Here is a 16,389-nt window from a genome sequence, read left to right as displayed (position 1 = left end):
TCCTAGTTCCACTAATGATTTGTAATGTGACTGTGCGCAAGTCACTTAACCTCTCCGACTGTTTCTTCATCTGAAAAGTGGGGATAACAATTATCTTCCTTCCTTAGCATAGTATCTTTCTCTGCCCACTTTTTGAGTTTTAAAACCTCTACTTCTCCATGAAGTAACAGGAGGTAAACAAAACAAATCTTACACCTCTGTGAAGAAGCTGGGGAAGGTACAATGACAGTATGGGATAAAGAAGCAGATGGGTTAGGGCTTATCATGGTAATGGCACACCAGTAGAAAAGTGAAATAATTCTGGCTTACTTAAGGAACCCTAGGTACAAAAAGACACTTCACCCTTTCTCTTGTGATTTTAGCAGAAATGGCAATGAGGTAGCCTATCAGTGTTCCTCCTGAACTTGGAAAAACTATCTGATGGCCTACTAACATTTTTAATACAGACACGTCTGACTGATTTTTTTTCTTTTCTTTTTGAGATGGAGTCTTGCCCTGTTGCCCAGGCTAGAGTGCACTGACATGATCTCAGCTGACTGCAACCTCCACCGCCCAGGTTCAAGTGATTATCCTGCCTCAGCCTTCCGAGTAGCTGGGACTACAGGCGCACACTATCAAGCCCAGCTAATTTTTGTATTTTTAGGGTTTCGCCATGTTGGCTAGGATGGTCTTGAACTCCTCGGCCTCCCAAAGTGCTGGGATTACAGGTGTCAGCCACTGCACCCAGCCTCTGACTGCAATTTATAAGTACTTTATTAAATTATTTTTTGCTTTTGTTTTTGTTTTTGGAGACGGAATCTCGCTCTGTTGCCAGGCTTGAGTGCAGTGGCACGATCTTGGCTCACTGCAACCTCCACCTCCCGGGTTCAAGCGATTCTCCTGCCTCAGCCTCCCAAGTACCTGGGACTACAGGTGTGCGCCACTACATCCAGCTAATTTTTTTTTTTAATTTTTAGTAGAGACGGAGTTTCACCATGTTAGCCAGGATGGTCTCGATCTCCTGACGTTGTGATTCGCCTACCTCGGCCTCCCAAAGTGCTGGGATTACAGGCGTGAGCCACCACGCCCGGCCGCCTAAATTCTTAAATTTATAGTAACGTCATCTCAAATAAATATATCATGGTGACCTTGGAAGAACATGCTTATCTTTCTACCCTATAAATGACAAGTATGATAAATTAGCAGTTAAATTAAAAGGATAGTTGGGCCGGGCGCAGTGGCTCAAGCCTGTAATCCCAGCACTTTGGGAGGCCGAGACGGGCGGATCACGAGGTCAGGAGATCGAGACCATCCTGGCTAACACGGTGAAATCCCGTCTCTACTAAAAAAATACAAAAAAACTAGCCAGGCGAGGTGGCAGCGCCTGTAGTCCTAGCTACTCGGGAGGCTGAGGCAGGAGAATGGCGTAAACCCTGGAGGCGGAGCTTGCAGTGAGCTGAGATCTGGCCACTGCACTCCAGCCTGGGTGACAGAGCGAGACTCCGTCTCAAAAAAAAAAAATAAAATAAAATAAAATAAAAATAAAAGGATAGTTAATTTAACAAGCATATTTACCAATTCTTCTAGTTAGTGATGGTGTTTTCTCAGTAGTTCTTACCTGTAACAGAAATAGGAATTGTAAGTTAGAATTATTTTTGGTAGAAGCAATCATTTCCATTTGAAAAGTTAAATTAATCATAAATTTAAAATAAATTGGCTTTATTTCAATTCAATATATGAATATTCACAAGAGGCATAGCCTGATGGAGCTAGAAGGAAGTTATAAGATATCTAATCTAATCCCTTCATTTTACAAACAAGAAGTTGAGGCCCAGGGAGAACGAATGACTTCAGGGTAGAGTCATTGGGGGAACTCTAGTCTCCCATTTTAGTCCAGGGTTCTTTCCACCTATTACTGATGCCTTGGCCACCTCAGTTCATCCTATCAATTTATTTATTTATTTGTTTATTTATTTATTTTTTATTTTTGAGACGGAGTGTCACTCTTGTTGCCCAGGCTGGAGTGCAGTGGCACGATCTCAGCTCACTGTAACCTCAGCCTCCCAGGTTCAAGCAATTCTCCTGCCCCAGTCTCCCCAGTAGCTGAGATTACAGGTGCGCGCCATCGTGCCTGGCTAATTTTTTGTATTTTTAGTAGAGATGGGGTTTCATGATGTTGGCCAAGCTGGTCTTGAACTCCTGACCTCAGGTGATTCATCCGCCTCAGCCTCCCAAAGTGCTGGGATTACAGGTGTGAGCCGCTGCACCCAGCACCCATCCTATCAATTTAGATATATTTTTAAGATTTTAAATAATGTCTGCAAAAAGTTTAAAACTACTTTTGAGTACAAAGCACATTATACGAAGATCTAATTTCAGAAGGCTAAGGGACTTTTAGTATTTTAGTTCTTCAAGCCCATTTTTGCCTACAGTGATACTTAAATCAGTTCATCCTGATTATCTTTTCACAAATTTACTTCAGGTAAAGAATAAGAAACACTTTTTAGGCTCTCTCTCTCTTTTTTTTTTTTTTTTTTAAGAGAGAGGGTTTCCCTTTCTCACTCAGGCTGGAGTACAGTGGAATGAACATGGCTCACTGAATCCTCTGACCTTTTGAGCTCAAGCGATCCTCCTGCCTCAGCCTCCCAAGTAGCTGGGACTACAGGCATGTACCACAAGTCTGGCTAATTGGTTTTTAAAATTTTTTGTAGAGACAGGGTCTCACTATGCTGTCTAGGCTGATCTCAAACTCCTGGGCTCAAGTGATCCTCTCGCCTTGGCCTCTCAAAATATTAGAATTACAGGTGTGAAACACTGTGCCTGGCTAGCTCTCACTCTTAAAGCCCATCATACATTTATTATTTTGTTTTTAACTTAAAATTTGTGTTTCCATGTAATGTATACATATATTGATTTATAATACTATACTGAGAATTTTGCATGAAGAAATAACTATAAACAAATGATATAATATAAATTACATAATGAAAATATAATTTGAAATATAAATTTGAAAATATAAATTATATAGAGACTTACCAGACATTCCTCAAGTGAATGGGTTAAATGAATATTGTTTATATATTCTTGTCCCTTCTGTTCTAACAGATATTTACACCTAAACAATTAAAAGGTTAAACTTTAGTAGCTGATAAATTAGTGAAGTACAAGCAAAGATATAATCTCCATCATATTAATTCTATTAATTCCATTAACTTGCTTTTCAGTACTTCTAAGGAGCCACAAAGTAAAATGTTACCCAATTCCCTATCCCACTGTCATTTTAAGGTTAAAAAAGTTCCCTTTGTTATGTTACCTATGCTAATGTTAGTAGAGCAAAAAATATCAACTTGAGAACTTTCTAAAACAAGTTATTAAATTAGCACCTTGACTTTTTTTTTTTTTTTTGAGACAGAGTCTTGCTCTGTCACCCAGGTTGGAGTGCAGTGGCATGATCTTGGCTCACTGCAACATCCGCCTCCCGGGGCTCAAGCAATTCTCCTGCCTTAGCCTCCTGAGTAGCTGGGATTACAGGCATGCACCACTACGCCCAGCTAATTTTTGTATTTTCAGTAGAGACAGGGTTTCACCATATTGGCCAGGCTGGTCTCAAACACCTCAAGTGATCTGCCTGCCTCAGTCTCCCAAAGTGCTGGGATTGTAGGCATGAGCCACCACGCCCATCTTAACAGGTTTTATTTAAAGAATTAACCAATTGCCCATTTAAATGGAATTCTTTAGGCTTTTCAATATTTATTTTTAAAGTTGTTTAAGGCTAAGATTTCTTTTCAAATGATCGCTCTGAAGTTTGGGTTTTTATTTTTATTTTTTTGAGACGGAGCTTCACTCTTGTTGCCCAGGCTGGAGTGCAATGGCACGATCTCGGCTCACTGCAACCTCTGCCTCCCGAATACCTGGGATTACAGGCATGCGCTACCACGCTTGGCTAATTTTGTATTTTTAGTAGAGACAGGGTTTCTCCATGTTGTTCAGGCTGGTCTCAAACCCCCGACCTCAGGTGATCCACCCACCTTGGCCTCCCAAAGTGCTGGGATTACAGGCGTAAGCCACCATGCCCGGCTGTTTTTTTTGTTTGTTTTCGTTTTCGTTTTTTTTTTTTTTTTTTTTTTTTTTTGAGACAGGGTCTCACTCTGTTGCCCAGGCTGGAGTGCAGTGGCACCGAGTGCAGTGGCGTCAGCTCACTACAACCTCTGCCTCCCCAGCTCAAGTGATCCTCTTACCTCAGTCTCATGAGTAACTGGAACTACAGGTGTGTGCCACCATGACTGGCTAATTGTTTTTCATATTTTTTTGTAGAGACAGGGTCTCACTATGTTGCCCAGGCTGGTCTCGAACTCTTGGGCTCCAGCAATCCACCCGCCTCATCCTCCCAAAGTGCTGGGATTACAGGCGCGAGCCACCACACCCCAACCAGAGATCTCAAAATGTGAACAATTGTATGTCATAGAGATAATGAGATACACTAATATTTCCTAGGGGTATGATGACTTCTTAAGGAATCTCCTTGGCAATATGGGCTCTCATGCTGATCATAAAAGAGCCTACTTCCAACAATAAAAAAGCACACATTTTCTAATTTGTATTTAAAAATTGGATAATCTAGAGGCCAAGCACGGTGGCTCATGCTTGTAAACCCAGCACTTTGGGAGGCTGAGGCGGGTGGATAACCTGAGGTTGGGAGTTCAAGACCAGCCTGACCAACATGGTGAAAACCCGTCTCTACTAAAAATACAAAAAATTAGCCGGGCGTGGTGGCGGGCACCTGTAATCCCAGCTACTCGGGAGGCTGAGGCAGGAGAATCACTTGAACCCAGGAGGCAGAGATTGCAGTGAGCTGAGATAGCACCACTGCACTCCAGCCTGGGCGACAAGAGCAAAACTCTTGTTTCAAAAAAAAAAAAAGAAAAAGAAATGGGATAATCTAGAGGCCAGGCACAGTGGCTCACACCTGTAATCCCAGCACTTTGGGAGGCCGAGGCAGGCCAATCATCTGAGGCCAAGAGTTCAAGACCAGCCTGGCCAACATGGTGATACCCTGTCTTTACTAAAAAATACAAAAATCAGCCAGAATCCCAGCACTTTGGGAGGCCGAGGTGGGCAGATCACAAGGTCAGAAGATCAAGACCATCCTGGCCAACATGGTGAAGCCCTGTCTCTACTAAAAATACAAAAAATTAGCTGGGCATGGTGGCACTTACCTGTAGTCCCAGCTACTCGGGAGGCTGAGGCAGGAGAATCGCTTGAACCCGGGAGGCGGAGGTTGCAGTGAGCCAAAATCGCACCACTGCATTCCAGCCTGGCAACAGAGTGAGACTCCATATCAAAAAAAAAAAAAAAAATTAGCCAGGCATGGTGGCAGTGGCGGGTGCCTGTAATTCCAGCTACTCAAGAGGCTGAGGCACAAAAATCGCTTGAACCTGGGAGGCGGAGCGTGCAGTGAGCCAAGATTGCACCACTGCACTCCAGCCTAGGCAAGAGAGTGAAACTCTGTGTTAAAAAAAAAAAAAAAGAGGCCGGGCGCGGTGGCTCACGCCTGTAATCCCAGCACTTTGGGAGGCCGAGGCGGGCGGATCACAAGGTCAGGAGATCGAGACCACGGTGAAACCCCGTCTCTACTAAAAATACAAAAAATTAGCCGGGCGCGGTTGTGGGCGCCTGTAGTCCCAGCTACTCGGGAGGCCGAGGCAGGAGAATGGCGTGAACCCGGGAGGCGGAGCTTGCAGTGAGCCGAGATCGCGCCACTGCACTCCAGCCTGGGCAACAGAGCGAGACTCCGTCTCAAAAAAAAAAAAAAAAAAAAAAAAAAAGAAAAGAAATGGGATATTCTGAATGTCATAGATATGACACATGAACAGTGAATGTTTTGGTCATCAGAGAAGGCTTATAAACCTTCCTCATTTTTATAAACCTAGCATGAATTTCAAGCCATAGTGAAGGCAAAAATAGTTGAGGTAAAAAGTAATTCAAGTCTCCCACTGCATGCTATCCAACTTGCCTGTACAATGAACAATTAAATATCTTACCCTGGATACCATTTAGCATGTTGCTCCCAAGGGTCTTCACTGGGCTTCCAATCAGTTAGCCCTCCTCCACAGTGAAAGCACTTTACTTTATCACCTTCACCTACGAAAACACACAGGAATATATGTATTTGTGCAATTAGAAGCTTACACAAAAATATTCATTTAACACCTAAAAATTAAGCACATCTGAAAAACATGAAAATCTCGCAGCTTAAAACAAGACATTCAAATTCACATCTAAGTAACAGATATGATCTTTATCCTTTGAGGAAGAAATACACACTAAATTCACTGATTCAATCTGAGGTATTTTTTACAGAAGACAAAAATAAAACTGCCAAGTTTTATGTTAAAAACTAAAATTGTTATTTTTTTTTTTTTTTTGAGACTGAGTCTTGCTCTGTTCCCCAGACTGGAGTGCAATGGCTCAGTCTTGGCTCACTGCAACCTTTGCCTCCCGAGTTCAAGCGATTCTCCTGCCTCAGCCTCTCAAGTAGCTGGGATTACAGGCATGCGCCACCATACCTGGCTAATTTTTTATATCTTTGGTAGAGATGGGGTTTCACCATGTTGGCCAGCCTGATCTTGAACTCCTGACCTCAAGTGATCCACCCGCCTCGGCCTCCCAAAGTGCTGGGATTACAGGCGTGAGCCACTGCGCCTGGCATACTTTATTTTCATTTATTTATTTATTTATTTATTTATTTATTATTATTACTATTTTTTTTCTGAGATGGAGTTTTACTCTTGTTGCACAGGCGGGAGTGCAATGGCTTGATCTCGGCTTACTGCAACCTCTGCCTCCTGGGTTCAAGTGATTCTCCTGCCTTAGCCTCCCGAGTAGCTGGGATTACAGGCACGTGCCACCACGTCCAGGTAATTTTTGTATTTTTAGTAGAGACGGGGTTTCGCCATGTTGGCCAGGCTGGTCTTGAGCTCCTGACCTCAGGTGATCCACCCACCTCAGCCTCCCAAAGTGTTGGGATTACAGGCGTGAGCCACTGAGCCCAGCCATACTGTCTTTTTAGTATGTTATTTGGGCCACCAATATTGTACTTACTGTTTCAAACTGTGAAACTTTAAAACTGATGTTATGTTCCAAGTATCAGTAACATTAAAGTTCTACATAATGAAATTATGAGACAAGTTTCTCTAAGTTTATAGCAACATGACACTAAACAAACCTTCAAGATTACTATATGATGGTACATAAATAAAATCTTTTGAAATAACTAATATTTTATAGGCATTATTCAATCTTAAAATAAATGGGTCAAATATATAATGGTATAATTTTAAAAAATATCTTTAGAAGCAATCACTCCAACGGCCCTTCCTGACATGTCTACCACAGTCCATTTGAAAGCACTCATATGGCCGAGCGCGGTGGCTCATGCCTGTAATCCCAGCACTTTGGGAGGCCAAGGTGGGTGGATCACAAGGTCAGGAGTTCGAGACCAGCCTGGCCATGGTGAAACCCTGTCTCTACTAAAAGTACAAAAATTAGCCAGGCGTGGCGCATGCACCTGTAATCCCAGCACTTTGGGAGGCCAAGGCAGGTGGATCACCTGAGGTCAGGAATTTGAGACCAGCTTGACCAACAGGGAGAAACCCTGTCTCTACTAAAAATACAAAATTAGCCAGGCGTGGTAGCACATGCCTGTAATCCCAGTCACTCAGGAGGCCAAGGCAGGAGAATCGCTTGAACCCAGGAGGCAGAGGTTGCAGCGAGCCTAAATCTCGCTATTGCGCTCCAGCCTGGACAACAAGAGCGAAACTCCGTCTCAAAAAAAAAAACAAAAAAAAAAACAACAAAAAGAAGTTATTGTGGGCCGGGCGCGGTGGCTCAAGCCTGTAATCCCAGCACTTTGGGAGGCCGAGACGGGCGGATCACGAGGTCAGGAGATCAAGACCATCCTGGCTAATACGGTGAAACCCCGTCTCTAATAAAAAATACAAAAAAAAACTAGCCGGGCGAGGTGGCGGGTGCCTGTAGTCCCAGCTACTCGGGAGGCTGAGGCAGGAGAATGGCGTGAACCCGGGAGGCGGAGCTTGCAGTGAGCCGAGATCTGGCCATTGCACTCCAGCCTGGGTGACACAGCAAGACTCCGTCTCAAAAAAAAAAAAAAAAAAAAAAAAAGAAGTTATTGTGAAGTTTAGAGAAAATGCATGAGGTATATGTATTTACTTACAGTAAGTGCTCAATAAATGATGGTTAATATTACTATTAGACCCATTTTGCTATTGGGGATGCTACCATCTTTTGCAAGTTATCTACTTCCTAAAAACAATTACATGAAGAGAAGCATGACTCATAATATGGTAGTCTTTTTCACATAAATTCAGTAGTTACATTACAGGTTCAACATAAGAGTTCACAGAATAATACGGATATATATATAATCATGCCAAGTTATACCTAAATATTTACCAGTTCAGGGGGCTAAGGGCATCTATTTACTTTTTACGAGCCCTGGCAAAGTTGGGAAGCTATTTATTGGTTTTATAATAAAGTTTACCTAAAGCATAAAATCCAGCTCTTGCAAGCTGCTCCTTGTTAACTGAGTATATCCATGTCCCAAAAGTAATGATCCGTGCTTCATAATCTGCCATGGATGGATTTCTTGGAAGATTTGTTGAATTTGGGAAATTCCTATCAGAACTCACAGCATCAGATTCACTTCGAATATTAAGATTCCGGCCCAAAACAAAGAAGCAATTAGGAAAGTGTCGCCTGTGTTCTGACCAGGCACGATCACAAGGTTCCCAATTTTTCAGTTTTCCACCACAACAAAAGCACTGCACTTGGTCACCAATACCTGTGTAGTAGAGTCCAGCACTTGCTAACTCTCTTGGGGTTAGGTGAGCATAGTCTGGCCAGTTCTGAAAGGACTTTAATCTAGCTTCTTCACTATACATGGCAGGGTTCCTCGGGTATATGGTGTCTGATATATCTACAACCTGCCCAGTTCTCAAAAGATAGTCTGCATGTGTCTCAGATGGCCTGTCTAAGGCAAAATGATTTCTGCTTCCCAGATAGTTTTCGACTTTGTACTGACCATTCTGGATACCAGAATTTGTAGACTGCGTGGCACTATTTTCAAAATAAAAGCCATTGATAAATCTGCAATTTGGGGATACTTTCCTGTGTCTTCCAACTGCTGAGTCTCCATATTGCCATCTATCTACAGCTGCATGACAACTAAAGCACCGCACGGTATCTCCTTCACCAGTATAAAGAAACCCTGCTCGTGCCAGTGTTGATGCTGAAACAGGACTACTACTTGGAAAATCTGCAAAAGTTTTTAATCTATTAAACTCTTCTACAAATTCTTCTTCCTTATTGATGTCTGCAGGTACACAAGTTTTAGATCCTTCAAAACTGTTAAAAGTCATCTTCTCTTGAAAATAGGACTTGTCCACCTTTTCTAAAAAGAGAACATTATATTAGGAAATCCAAAATGTGAAACACAAGCAATAGACTTTTGTTATAGGAGCTAACAAATTATCACTTATGACATAAAAATAACTACACAACTGCTAAGAAACATTCTAATTCTAAATACTAGGGTTTAACATTACATCATTCAAGTCATAAAGTAAAATCTAGCATTTTTGTTTTCTCTTTTTGAGGAAAGTAATATTTAAGCAGGCAGCATAAAACTAATAATTTTTAAATGCTTATTTTACATAAATATGTAAACTGTGATGCAGAATATATTATAATTATTAACCATGTCAAATCATTAATTAGGAAAAACATGAAAGAAGCATAAAATATGCAGATTATTAAAGTCTGTGTGTAATTGTTATAATGAATCATTATATATTCAAGGCATCAAAGTTCAGTTTTTGCAAATTAAAAAATGTTCAGAATGTTAATGAATTAATTTTAATATTTGCTTAGCAAAATATGTTTTAATCATAATATTGGTTCCAATGTGTTCTTTAAGAGTATGAAATATTTCTGATTTTCATGCATGAACCAGATCCCCTTTTTTGTTGTAACTGGATAATTACAGATATATATGTAATACTGCCCTCTAGAGAGTGGCTCAGGAGAAACTCTAAGTACCTGCAAACCTTAATTGCTTTTTTTTTTTTTTTTTTTGCCCATGACATACATGTGCCCTGCAGTTACTTTTGCTATTAACTGCCCTTGGTAGCCAGGCGCAGTGGCTCATGCCTGTAATCCCAGCACTTTGGGAGGCCGAGGCGGGCGGATCACGAGGTCAGGAGATTGAGACCATCCTGGCTAACAGGGTGAAACCCCGTCTCACCTAAAAATACAAAAAATTAGCTGGGCATGGTTGTGGGCGCCTGTAGTCCCAGCTGCTGGGGAGGCTGAGGCAGGAGAATGGCGTGAACCCAGGAGGCCGAGCTTGCAGTGAGCCGAGATCGCAACACTGCACTCCATCCTGGGCGGCAGAGCAAGACTCCGCCTCAAAAAAAAAAAAAAAAAAACAAAACTTCCCCTTGGTCAAGTAACAATCTGTTCAAATGGAAGATAAGTATTGTTGCAGTCTTATTAGAGCTGCCAAATTACAGCTGTGTAATTTTAACCCAGATAAAATACTAAAGAGAACCCATTAGGTTATGAGAAGGATAGCAAGATAATTTATCTTCCAAACCTGGACACTTCTCAAAGTGAAAAATCACACTAGCAATAATCACACTGGGACAACAGGCATAAATCAGGGTTGCCCCAGGCAAACTAGAGCATATGGTAACCCTAGCTATGAGGCAAACCTGGTTCTCCAGAATCTCCCACATTGCCTGATAATGTGCTCAATATAAACTTGTCAAAGGCAAAATAATGGTAACAAGGACTCTGTCTCTATATTATATGTGCATTAATTGATTTTTTTTTTTTTTGAGATGGAGTTTTGCTCTTGTTGCCCCGGCTGGAGTGCAATGGCGTGATCTTGGCTCACTGCAACCTCTGCCTCCTGGGTTCAAGCGATTCTCCTGCCTCAACCTCTCAAGTAGCTGGGATTACAGGCATGCACCACCATGCCCAGCTAATTTTGTATTTTTTAGCAGAGACGGGGTTTCTCCAGGTTGGTCAGGTTGGTCTTGAACTCCCGACCTCAGGTGATCCCCCGCCTCGGCCTCCCAAAATGCTGGGATTACAGGCATGAGCCAAAAGGTCGAGCCATTGATTTCTTGAGAAGAATTAGCCAGCTCTTTTGCCTTTATGTTGACACAATATGTCTTAGAATTTAATCTCTTTTGGAGTAATGTTCAACACAAAGCAAGCTGGCAATGGACTTGTCTTTCCTGGCCATGTCAACTTATAGTGGTATTAACTCATACCTCAACAGCTGAGTTATATCTGCATAAAACTTTTGGAATAGTCTCCATGACTTTTGATGAATTATCATTTCCTAGATGTCTGAAAACATTCCAACATTAGCTTCAGGGCCCTTTGTTGAATCAGCATAATAAACCGAATGACAAAAATCAAGATTCAAAGAAACCAAGGCTGATCAAACCCCTTGTTCTACTCTTTTCCCTCTTCTCACTCTGCACTTGACTAGTCTTAAGAAAAAAACCAGTCGGTCATAGTGGCTCACGCCTGTAATCCCAGCACTTTGGGAAGCCAAGGTGGGCAAATCACCTGAGGTCGGGAGTTCGAGACCAGCTAGACCAACATGGTGAAACCGTCTCTACTAAAAAACACAAAATTAGCCAGGCGTGGTGGCACATGCCTGTAATCCCAGCTACTTGGGAGGCTGAGGCAGGAGAATCACTTGAACCCAGGAGGCGGAGGTTGCAGTGAGCGGAGATCGCACCATTGCATTCCAGCCTGGGCAACAAGAGCGAAACTCTCGTCTCAAAAAAATAAATAAATAAATAAAATAAAAGTAAAAAACCAAAGCTACCTGATAGGCTAATGAGATAACATTTAATAGGGGTAAGTGTAAAGTCTTACATCTGGTTTTTTAAAAATATCTGGTGCATAGGCCGGGTGCGGTGACTCATGCCTATAATCTCAGCACTTTGGGAGGCCAAGGCAGCCGGATAACTTGAGGTCAGGAGTTTGAGACCAGCCTGGCCAACATGGTGAAACCCCTATCTCTACTAAAAAAATACAAAAATTAGCCAGGCGTGGTGGCAGGTACCTGTAATCCCAGCTACTCGGGAGGCTGAGACAGAAGAATCCCTTGAACCCGGGCAGCGGAGGTTGCAGTGAGCCAAGATCATGTCACTGCACTCCATCCTGGGCGACAGAGTGAGGCTCCATCTCAAAAAAAGAAAGAAAGAAAAAAAAAAGGGCCGGGTGCAATGGCTCATGCCTATAATCCCGGGACTTTGTGAGGCCGAGGGTGGGTCACCTGAGGTCAGAAGTTCAAGACCAGCCTAACCAACATGGAGAAACCCCATCTCTACTTTAAAAAAAAAAAAAAAAGAAACAAAGAAAATTAGCCAGGCGTGGTGGCAGACTCCTGTAATCGCAGCTACTCGGGAGGCTGAGGCAGGAGAATTGCTTGAACCCAGGAGGTGGAGGTTGCAGTGAGCTGAGATCGTGCCACTGCACCCCAGCCTGGGTGACAGAGCGAGCGTCTCAAAAAAAAAAAAAAAAAAAAAAAAAAAAAAAAGTCTGTTGCATAACTAAAAGAAAATGGAGACTTGGTTTAAGAAAAAATCACATAAAGGCAATCCTCCAGATTAAACCTTGGAATTTTAATTAATTACAAATTCATCATGAGCCAACATTACAAGTTGACTAAAAAACTTACAGCAACTTCAGGCTGCATTAGTGTCCAGATGTGCAACATCCAGATCCAATTCAGCTACCAAGGGATATTATTTCCAGTTCCAAATACATTTTGGAAGGGACATTAACAAAGTTTAATGTCCTTAGGGAGCAATTGGGATGATAAAAATGATATCATATGAGAAATAGTTAGAATAGCAAAGGATATTTATCGCAAAGGGTGGAAAAATTGTGAGGGGAAGGGTAGGGAGGATAGACTGATATCTAAAAGGTTATCATGTAGAAAAGAGATCCACATTTTGTACAGCTTGAGGGCAGAATTAAGGTCATTAAATACAACTATAAACAGCCGATTTTAACCCAAGGATGAGCTTTATAACAATTGATATAGCAACAAATGGATTGGGTTGCCTTGTAGATTATGAGTTCCTCCTATCACTTAAAGGAGCTTCAGCATGGACTAGGAGACTGGATTAAACATTTCCAAGTCTATAATTATCCTGAAGAATTAATGCTCAGTATAATTCAAAACACATGAGAATTGCCTTCCCTGGGGTGTTAAATTTTATTTCAAGTCAATCAAAATAGATGTAAGTGGTCAGGCACAGTGGCTCATGCCTGTAATCCCAACACTTTGGGAGGCTAAGGTGGGTGGATCACTTGAGGTCAGGAGTTCAAGACCAGCCTGGCCAACATGGTGAAACCCCATCTCTACCAAAAAATGCAAAAATTAGCCAGGCATGGTGGCACACGCCTGTAATCCCAGCTACTCGGGAGGCCAAGGGACGAGAATCACCTGAACCTGGGAGGCAGAGGTTGCAATGAGCCGAGATTGTGCCACTGCACTCCAGCCTAGGTGACAGAGTAAGACTTCATCTCAAAAAAAGAAAAAACAAAGTATAAAATCAAAGATATTCTCATTTCACAATTTTGTGTAGTTCAAGTAGTCACCCTATTTCAGAAAATATTAGATAAAACCATCATTCAACATGAGCAGGAGAATCTCAATTTGAAGCTTTTGAGTGGAGATCTTGTCTTCCCAGAGGTTGTTTCCATGCTAATAGTTCAGATTTCACTCTTTTGAAAAGTAAATATTTATTTAGAAGCACTCAAGTGAACAATATATACACATTAGCAGAGTGTGAGCTTTTTGAGAAGGAGGAAAGCCGGGCGCAGTGGCTCACGCCTGTAATCCCAGCGCTTTGGGAAGCCGAGGCGGGCGGATCACAAGGTCAGGAGATCGAGACCACGGTGAAACCCCGTCTCTACTAAAAATACAAAAAATTAGCCGGGCGCGGTTGTGGGCGCCTGTAGTCCCAGCTACTCGGGAGGCTGAGGCAGGAGAATGGCGTGAACCCGGGAGGCGGAGCTTGCAGTGAGCCGAGATCGCGCCACTGCACTCCAGCCTGGGCGACAGAGCGAGACTCCGTCTCAAAAAAAAAAAAAAAAAAAAAAAAAAAAAAAGAGAAGGAGGAAAAAACAGAATTACCAGAGAGTTTAAGAGTGAAAGGTGGAAGGATGACTGATGAACGACAGAAACCTTGGCTTTGGAGGAAGGCACCAAACAAAAAGGGTAAGATAGGGTAAAAAAATATAGGATCTAAGTGAAATGGAGGAGGGGAAAATGATACCACAGAAAACAAGTATATATGGAGCAGAAGAATTGAGAATATAGAAGAAAATAGGGTACGAATATTGGACAAGGGTGACAAAAAGGTTTTTGAAGTGAAAAGGTGTGGGTGCAATAAAGTATGCTGGGATAATTTAAGGCTTCTCTGTGAAAGCATCTTCAGGCTTTGTACTGGGTATGTGGAAAGGCAGGAAGGCATGGAAAGAGAAAAATGTCAAAGAAAGCTTTTGGTATAAAGGGGCTGGGCAGTCAGGAATCTTAAGGGTAACGGTAGTTGGGAAAATAGCACTATGGAAGCAAAAAATGGGACAAAAAGGACCAGCAAGCAATGGTGCATGTTTAAATGAAGGGTTTGGGAGATTCTACAATGGTAATATGTAAGGTTTTACAGTATACATGTACGTACAGACATTTAGTCCAGTCAACTGTGTAAAGAGAGCCACCAGGAGGTGCCAAGGAGAGGAGGTTGACAGCTAGTCTAGCGAGAATGTGGGAATGCGGAGGTGGGGGATACAGAGACAAAGGCACATACAAAACCCTGGTGTCTGTAGATGACACAAAAGTTTCTATTTCTCCTTTTTTTTTTTTTTTTTGAGACAGAGTTTTTTGCTCTTGTTGCCCAGGCTGGAGTGAAATGACATGATCTCAGGTCACTGCAACCTCCGCTTTCCAGGTTCAAGCCATTCTCCTGTCTCAGTCTCCCAAGTAGTTGGAATTACAGGTGCCCGCCACCACGCCTGGCTAATTTTTGTATTTTTAGAAGAGACAGGATTTCAACATGTTAGCCAGGCTGGTCTTGAACTGCTGACCTCAGGTGATCCACCTGCCTCGACCTTCCAAAGTGCTGGGATTACAGGCATGAACCACTGTGCCTAGTTGCTTTTTTTAAAAATTATTATTAGGGTTTTCTTTTTTTTTTTGAGACGGAGTTTCTCTTGTTGCCCAGGCTGGAGTGCAATGGCACGATCTTGGCTCACTGCAACCTCTGCCTCTCGGGCTCAAGTGATTCTCCCACCTCAGCCTCCTTAATGACTGGGATTACAGGCACCCGCCACCACACCCGGCTAATTTTGTATTTTTAGTAGAGACGGGATTTCTCTATGTTGGTCAGGCTGGTCTTGAACTCCTGACCTCAGGTGCTCCGTCCGCCTCGGCCTCCCAAAGTGCTGGGATTACAGGCGTGAGCCACCGTGCCCAGCCTTAAGGTTTTCTTTTTTGAGACAGAGTCTTGTTCTGTCACCCAGGCTGGAGGGCAGTGGCTCAATCTCGGCTCACTGCAACCTCCACCTCCCAGGTTCAAGGGATTCTCCTGCCTCAGCCTTCCGAGTAGCTGGGACAACAGGCGCGTGCCACCACGCCCAGCTAATGTTTTGTATTTTTAGTAAAGACAGGGTTTCACCGTATTAGCCAGGATGGTCTCGATCTCCTGATCTCGTGATCCGCGCCTCGGCCTCCCAAAGTGCTGGGATTACAGGCGTGAGCCACTGCGCCCGGCCAATGTTTTCAAATACATAGAACAAAGGCTATTTTAATGGGGAAAATGATATAAGGTAGAATGCATGCCAGACTGCCACTGTGTGAAAATGTATACTTATAGACAAGACTCGGAAAGTAATATTAAATAAATCGGGAAAATGTTAAGGTGACGGGATTATAGGTGATCTTTTTCTCCAGAATGTCTTTAATAATATTGTCACTTAAAATCTCTCTTTCTGGCCGGGCGCAGTGACTCACGCCTGTAACCCCAGCACTTTGGGAGGCTGAGGCGTGCGGATCACGAGGTCAGGAGATCAAGACCATCCTGGTTAACACGGTGAAACCCCGTCTCTACTAAAAATACAAAAGATTAGCCAGGCGTGGTGGAGGGCGCCTGTAGTCCCAGCTACTCGTGAGGCTGAGGCAGGAGAATGGCGTGAACCTGGGAGGCGGATCTTGCAGTGAGCTGAGATCGAGCCACTGCACTCCAGCCTGGGTGACAGAGAGAGACTCCGTCTCAAAAAAACAAAAAATCTCTC

The 16,389-nt window shown here is 42.8% G+C and overlaps 1 protein-coding gene across 4 annotated transcripts in view; it reads right to left on the bottom strand.

The window, feature by feature from the left end:
- Positions 1-16,389, bottom strand: part of XIAP (X-linked inhibitor of apoptosis) — a 55,493-nt gene that overhangs the window by 19,302 nt on the left and 19,802 nt on the right. For all 4 annotated transcript variants that reach the window (XM_050777342.1, XM_050777343.1, XM_050777344.1 and 1 more), the window contains 4 exons: positions 8,543-9,451; positions 6,024-6,123; positions 3,019-3,097; positions 1,555-1,597 (listed from right to left, as the gene is read on the bottom strand). In XM_050777342.1, the coding sequence (XP_050633299.1) occupies positions 1,555-1,597; positions 3,019-3,097; positions 6,024-6,123; positions 8,543-9,419 (1,099 nt within the window). In that variant the 5' untranslated portion in view covers positions 9,420-9,451. The remainder of the gene's footprint in view (positions 1-1,554; positions 1,598-3,018; positions 3,098-6,023; positions 6,124-8,542; positions 9,452-16,389) is intronic.

Source organism: Macaca thibetana, chromosome X (genome assembly GCF_024542745.1).
Source record: "Macaca thibetana thibetana isolate TM-01 chromosome X, ASM2454274v1, whole genome shotgun sequence".
Taxonomy (NCBI): domain Eukaryota; kingdom Metazoa; phylum Chordata; class Mammalia; order Primates; family Cercopithecidae; genus Macaca; species Macaca thibetana.
Note: the sequence above shows the minus strand (reverse complement) of the source record. Positions and strands in the feature narration are given on the sequence as shown.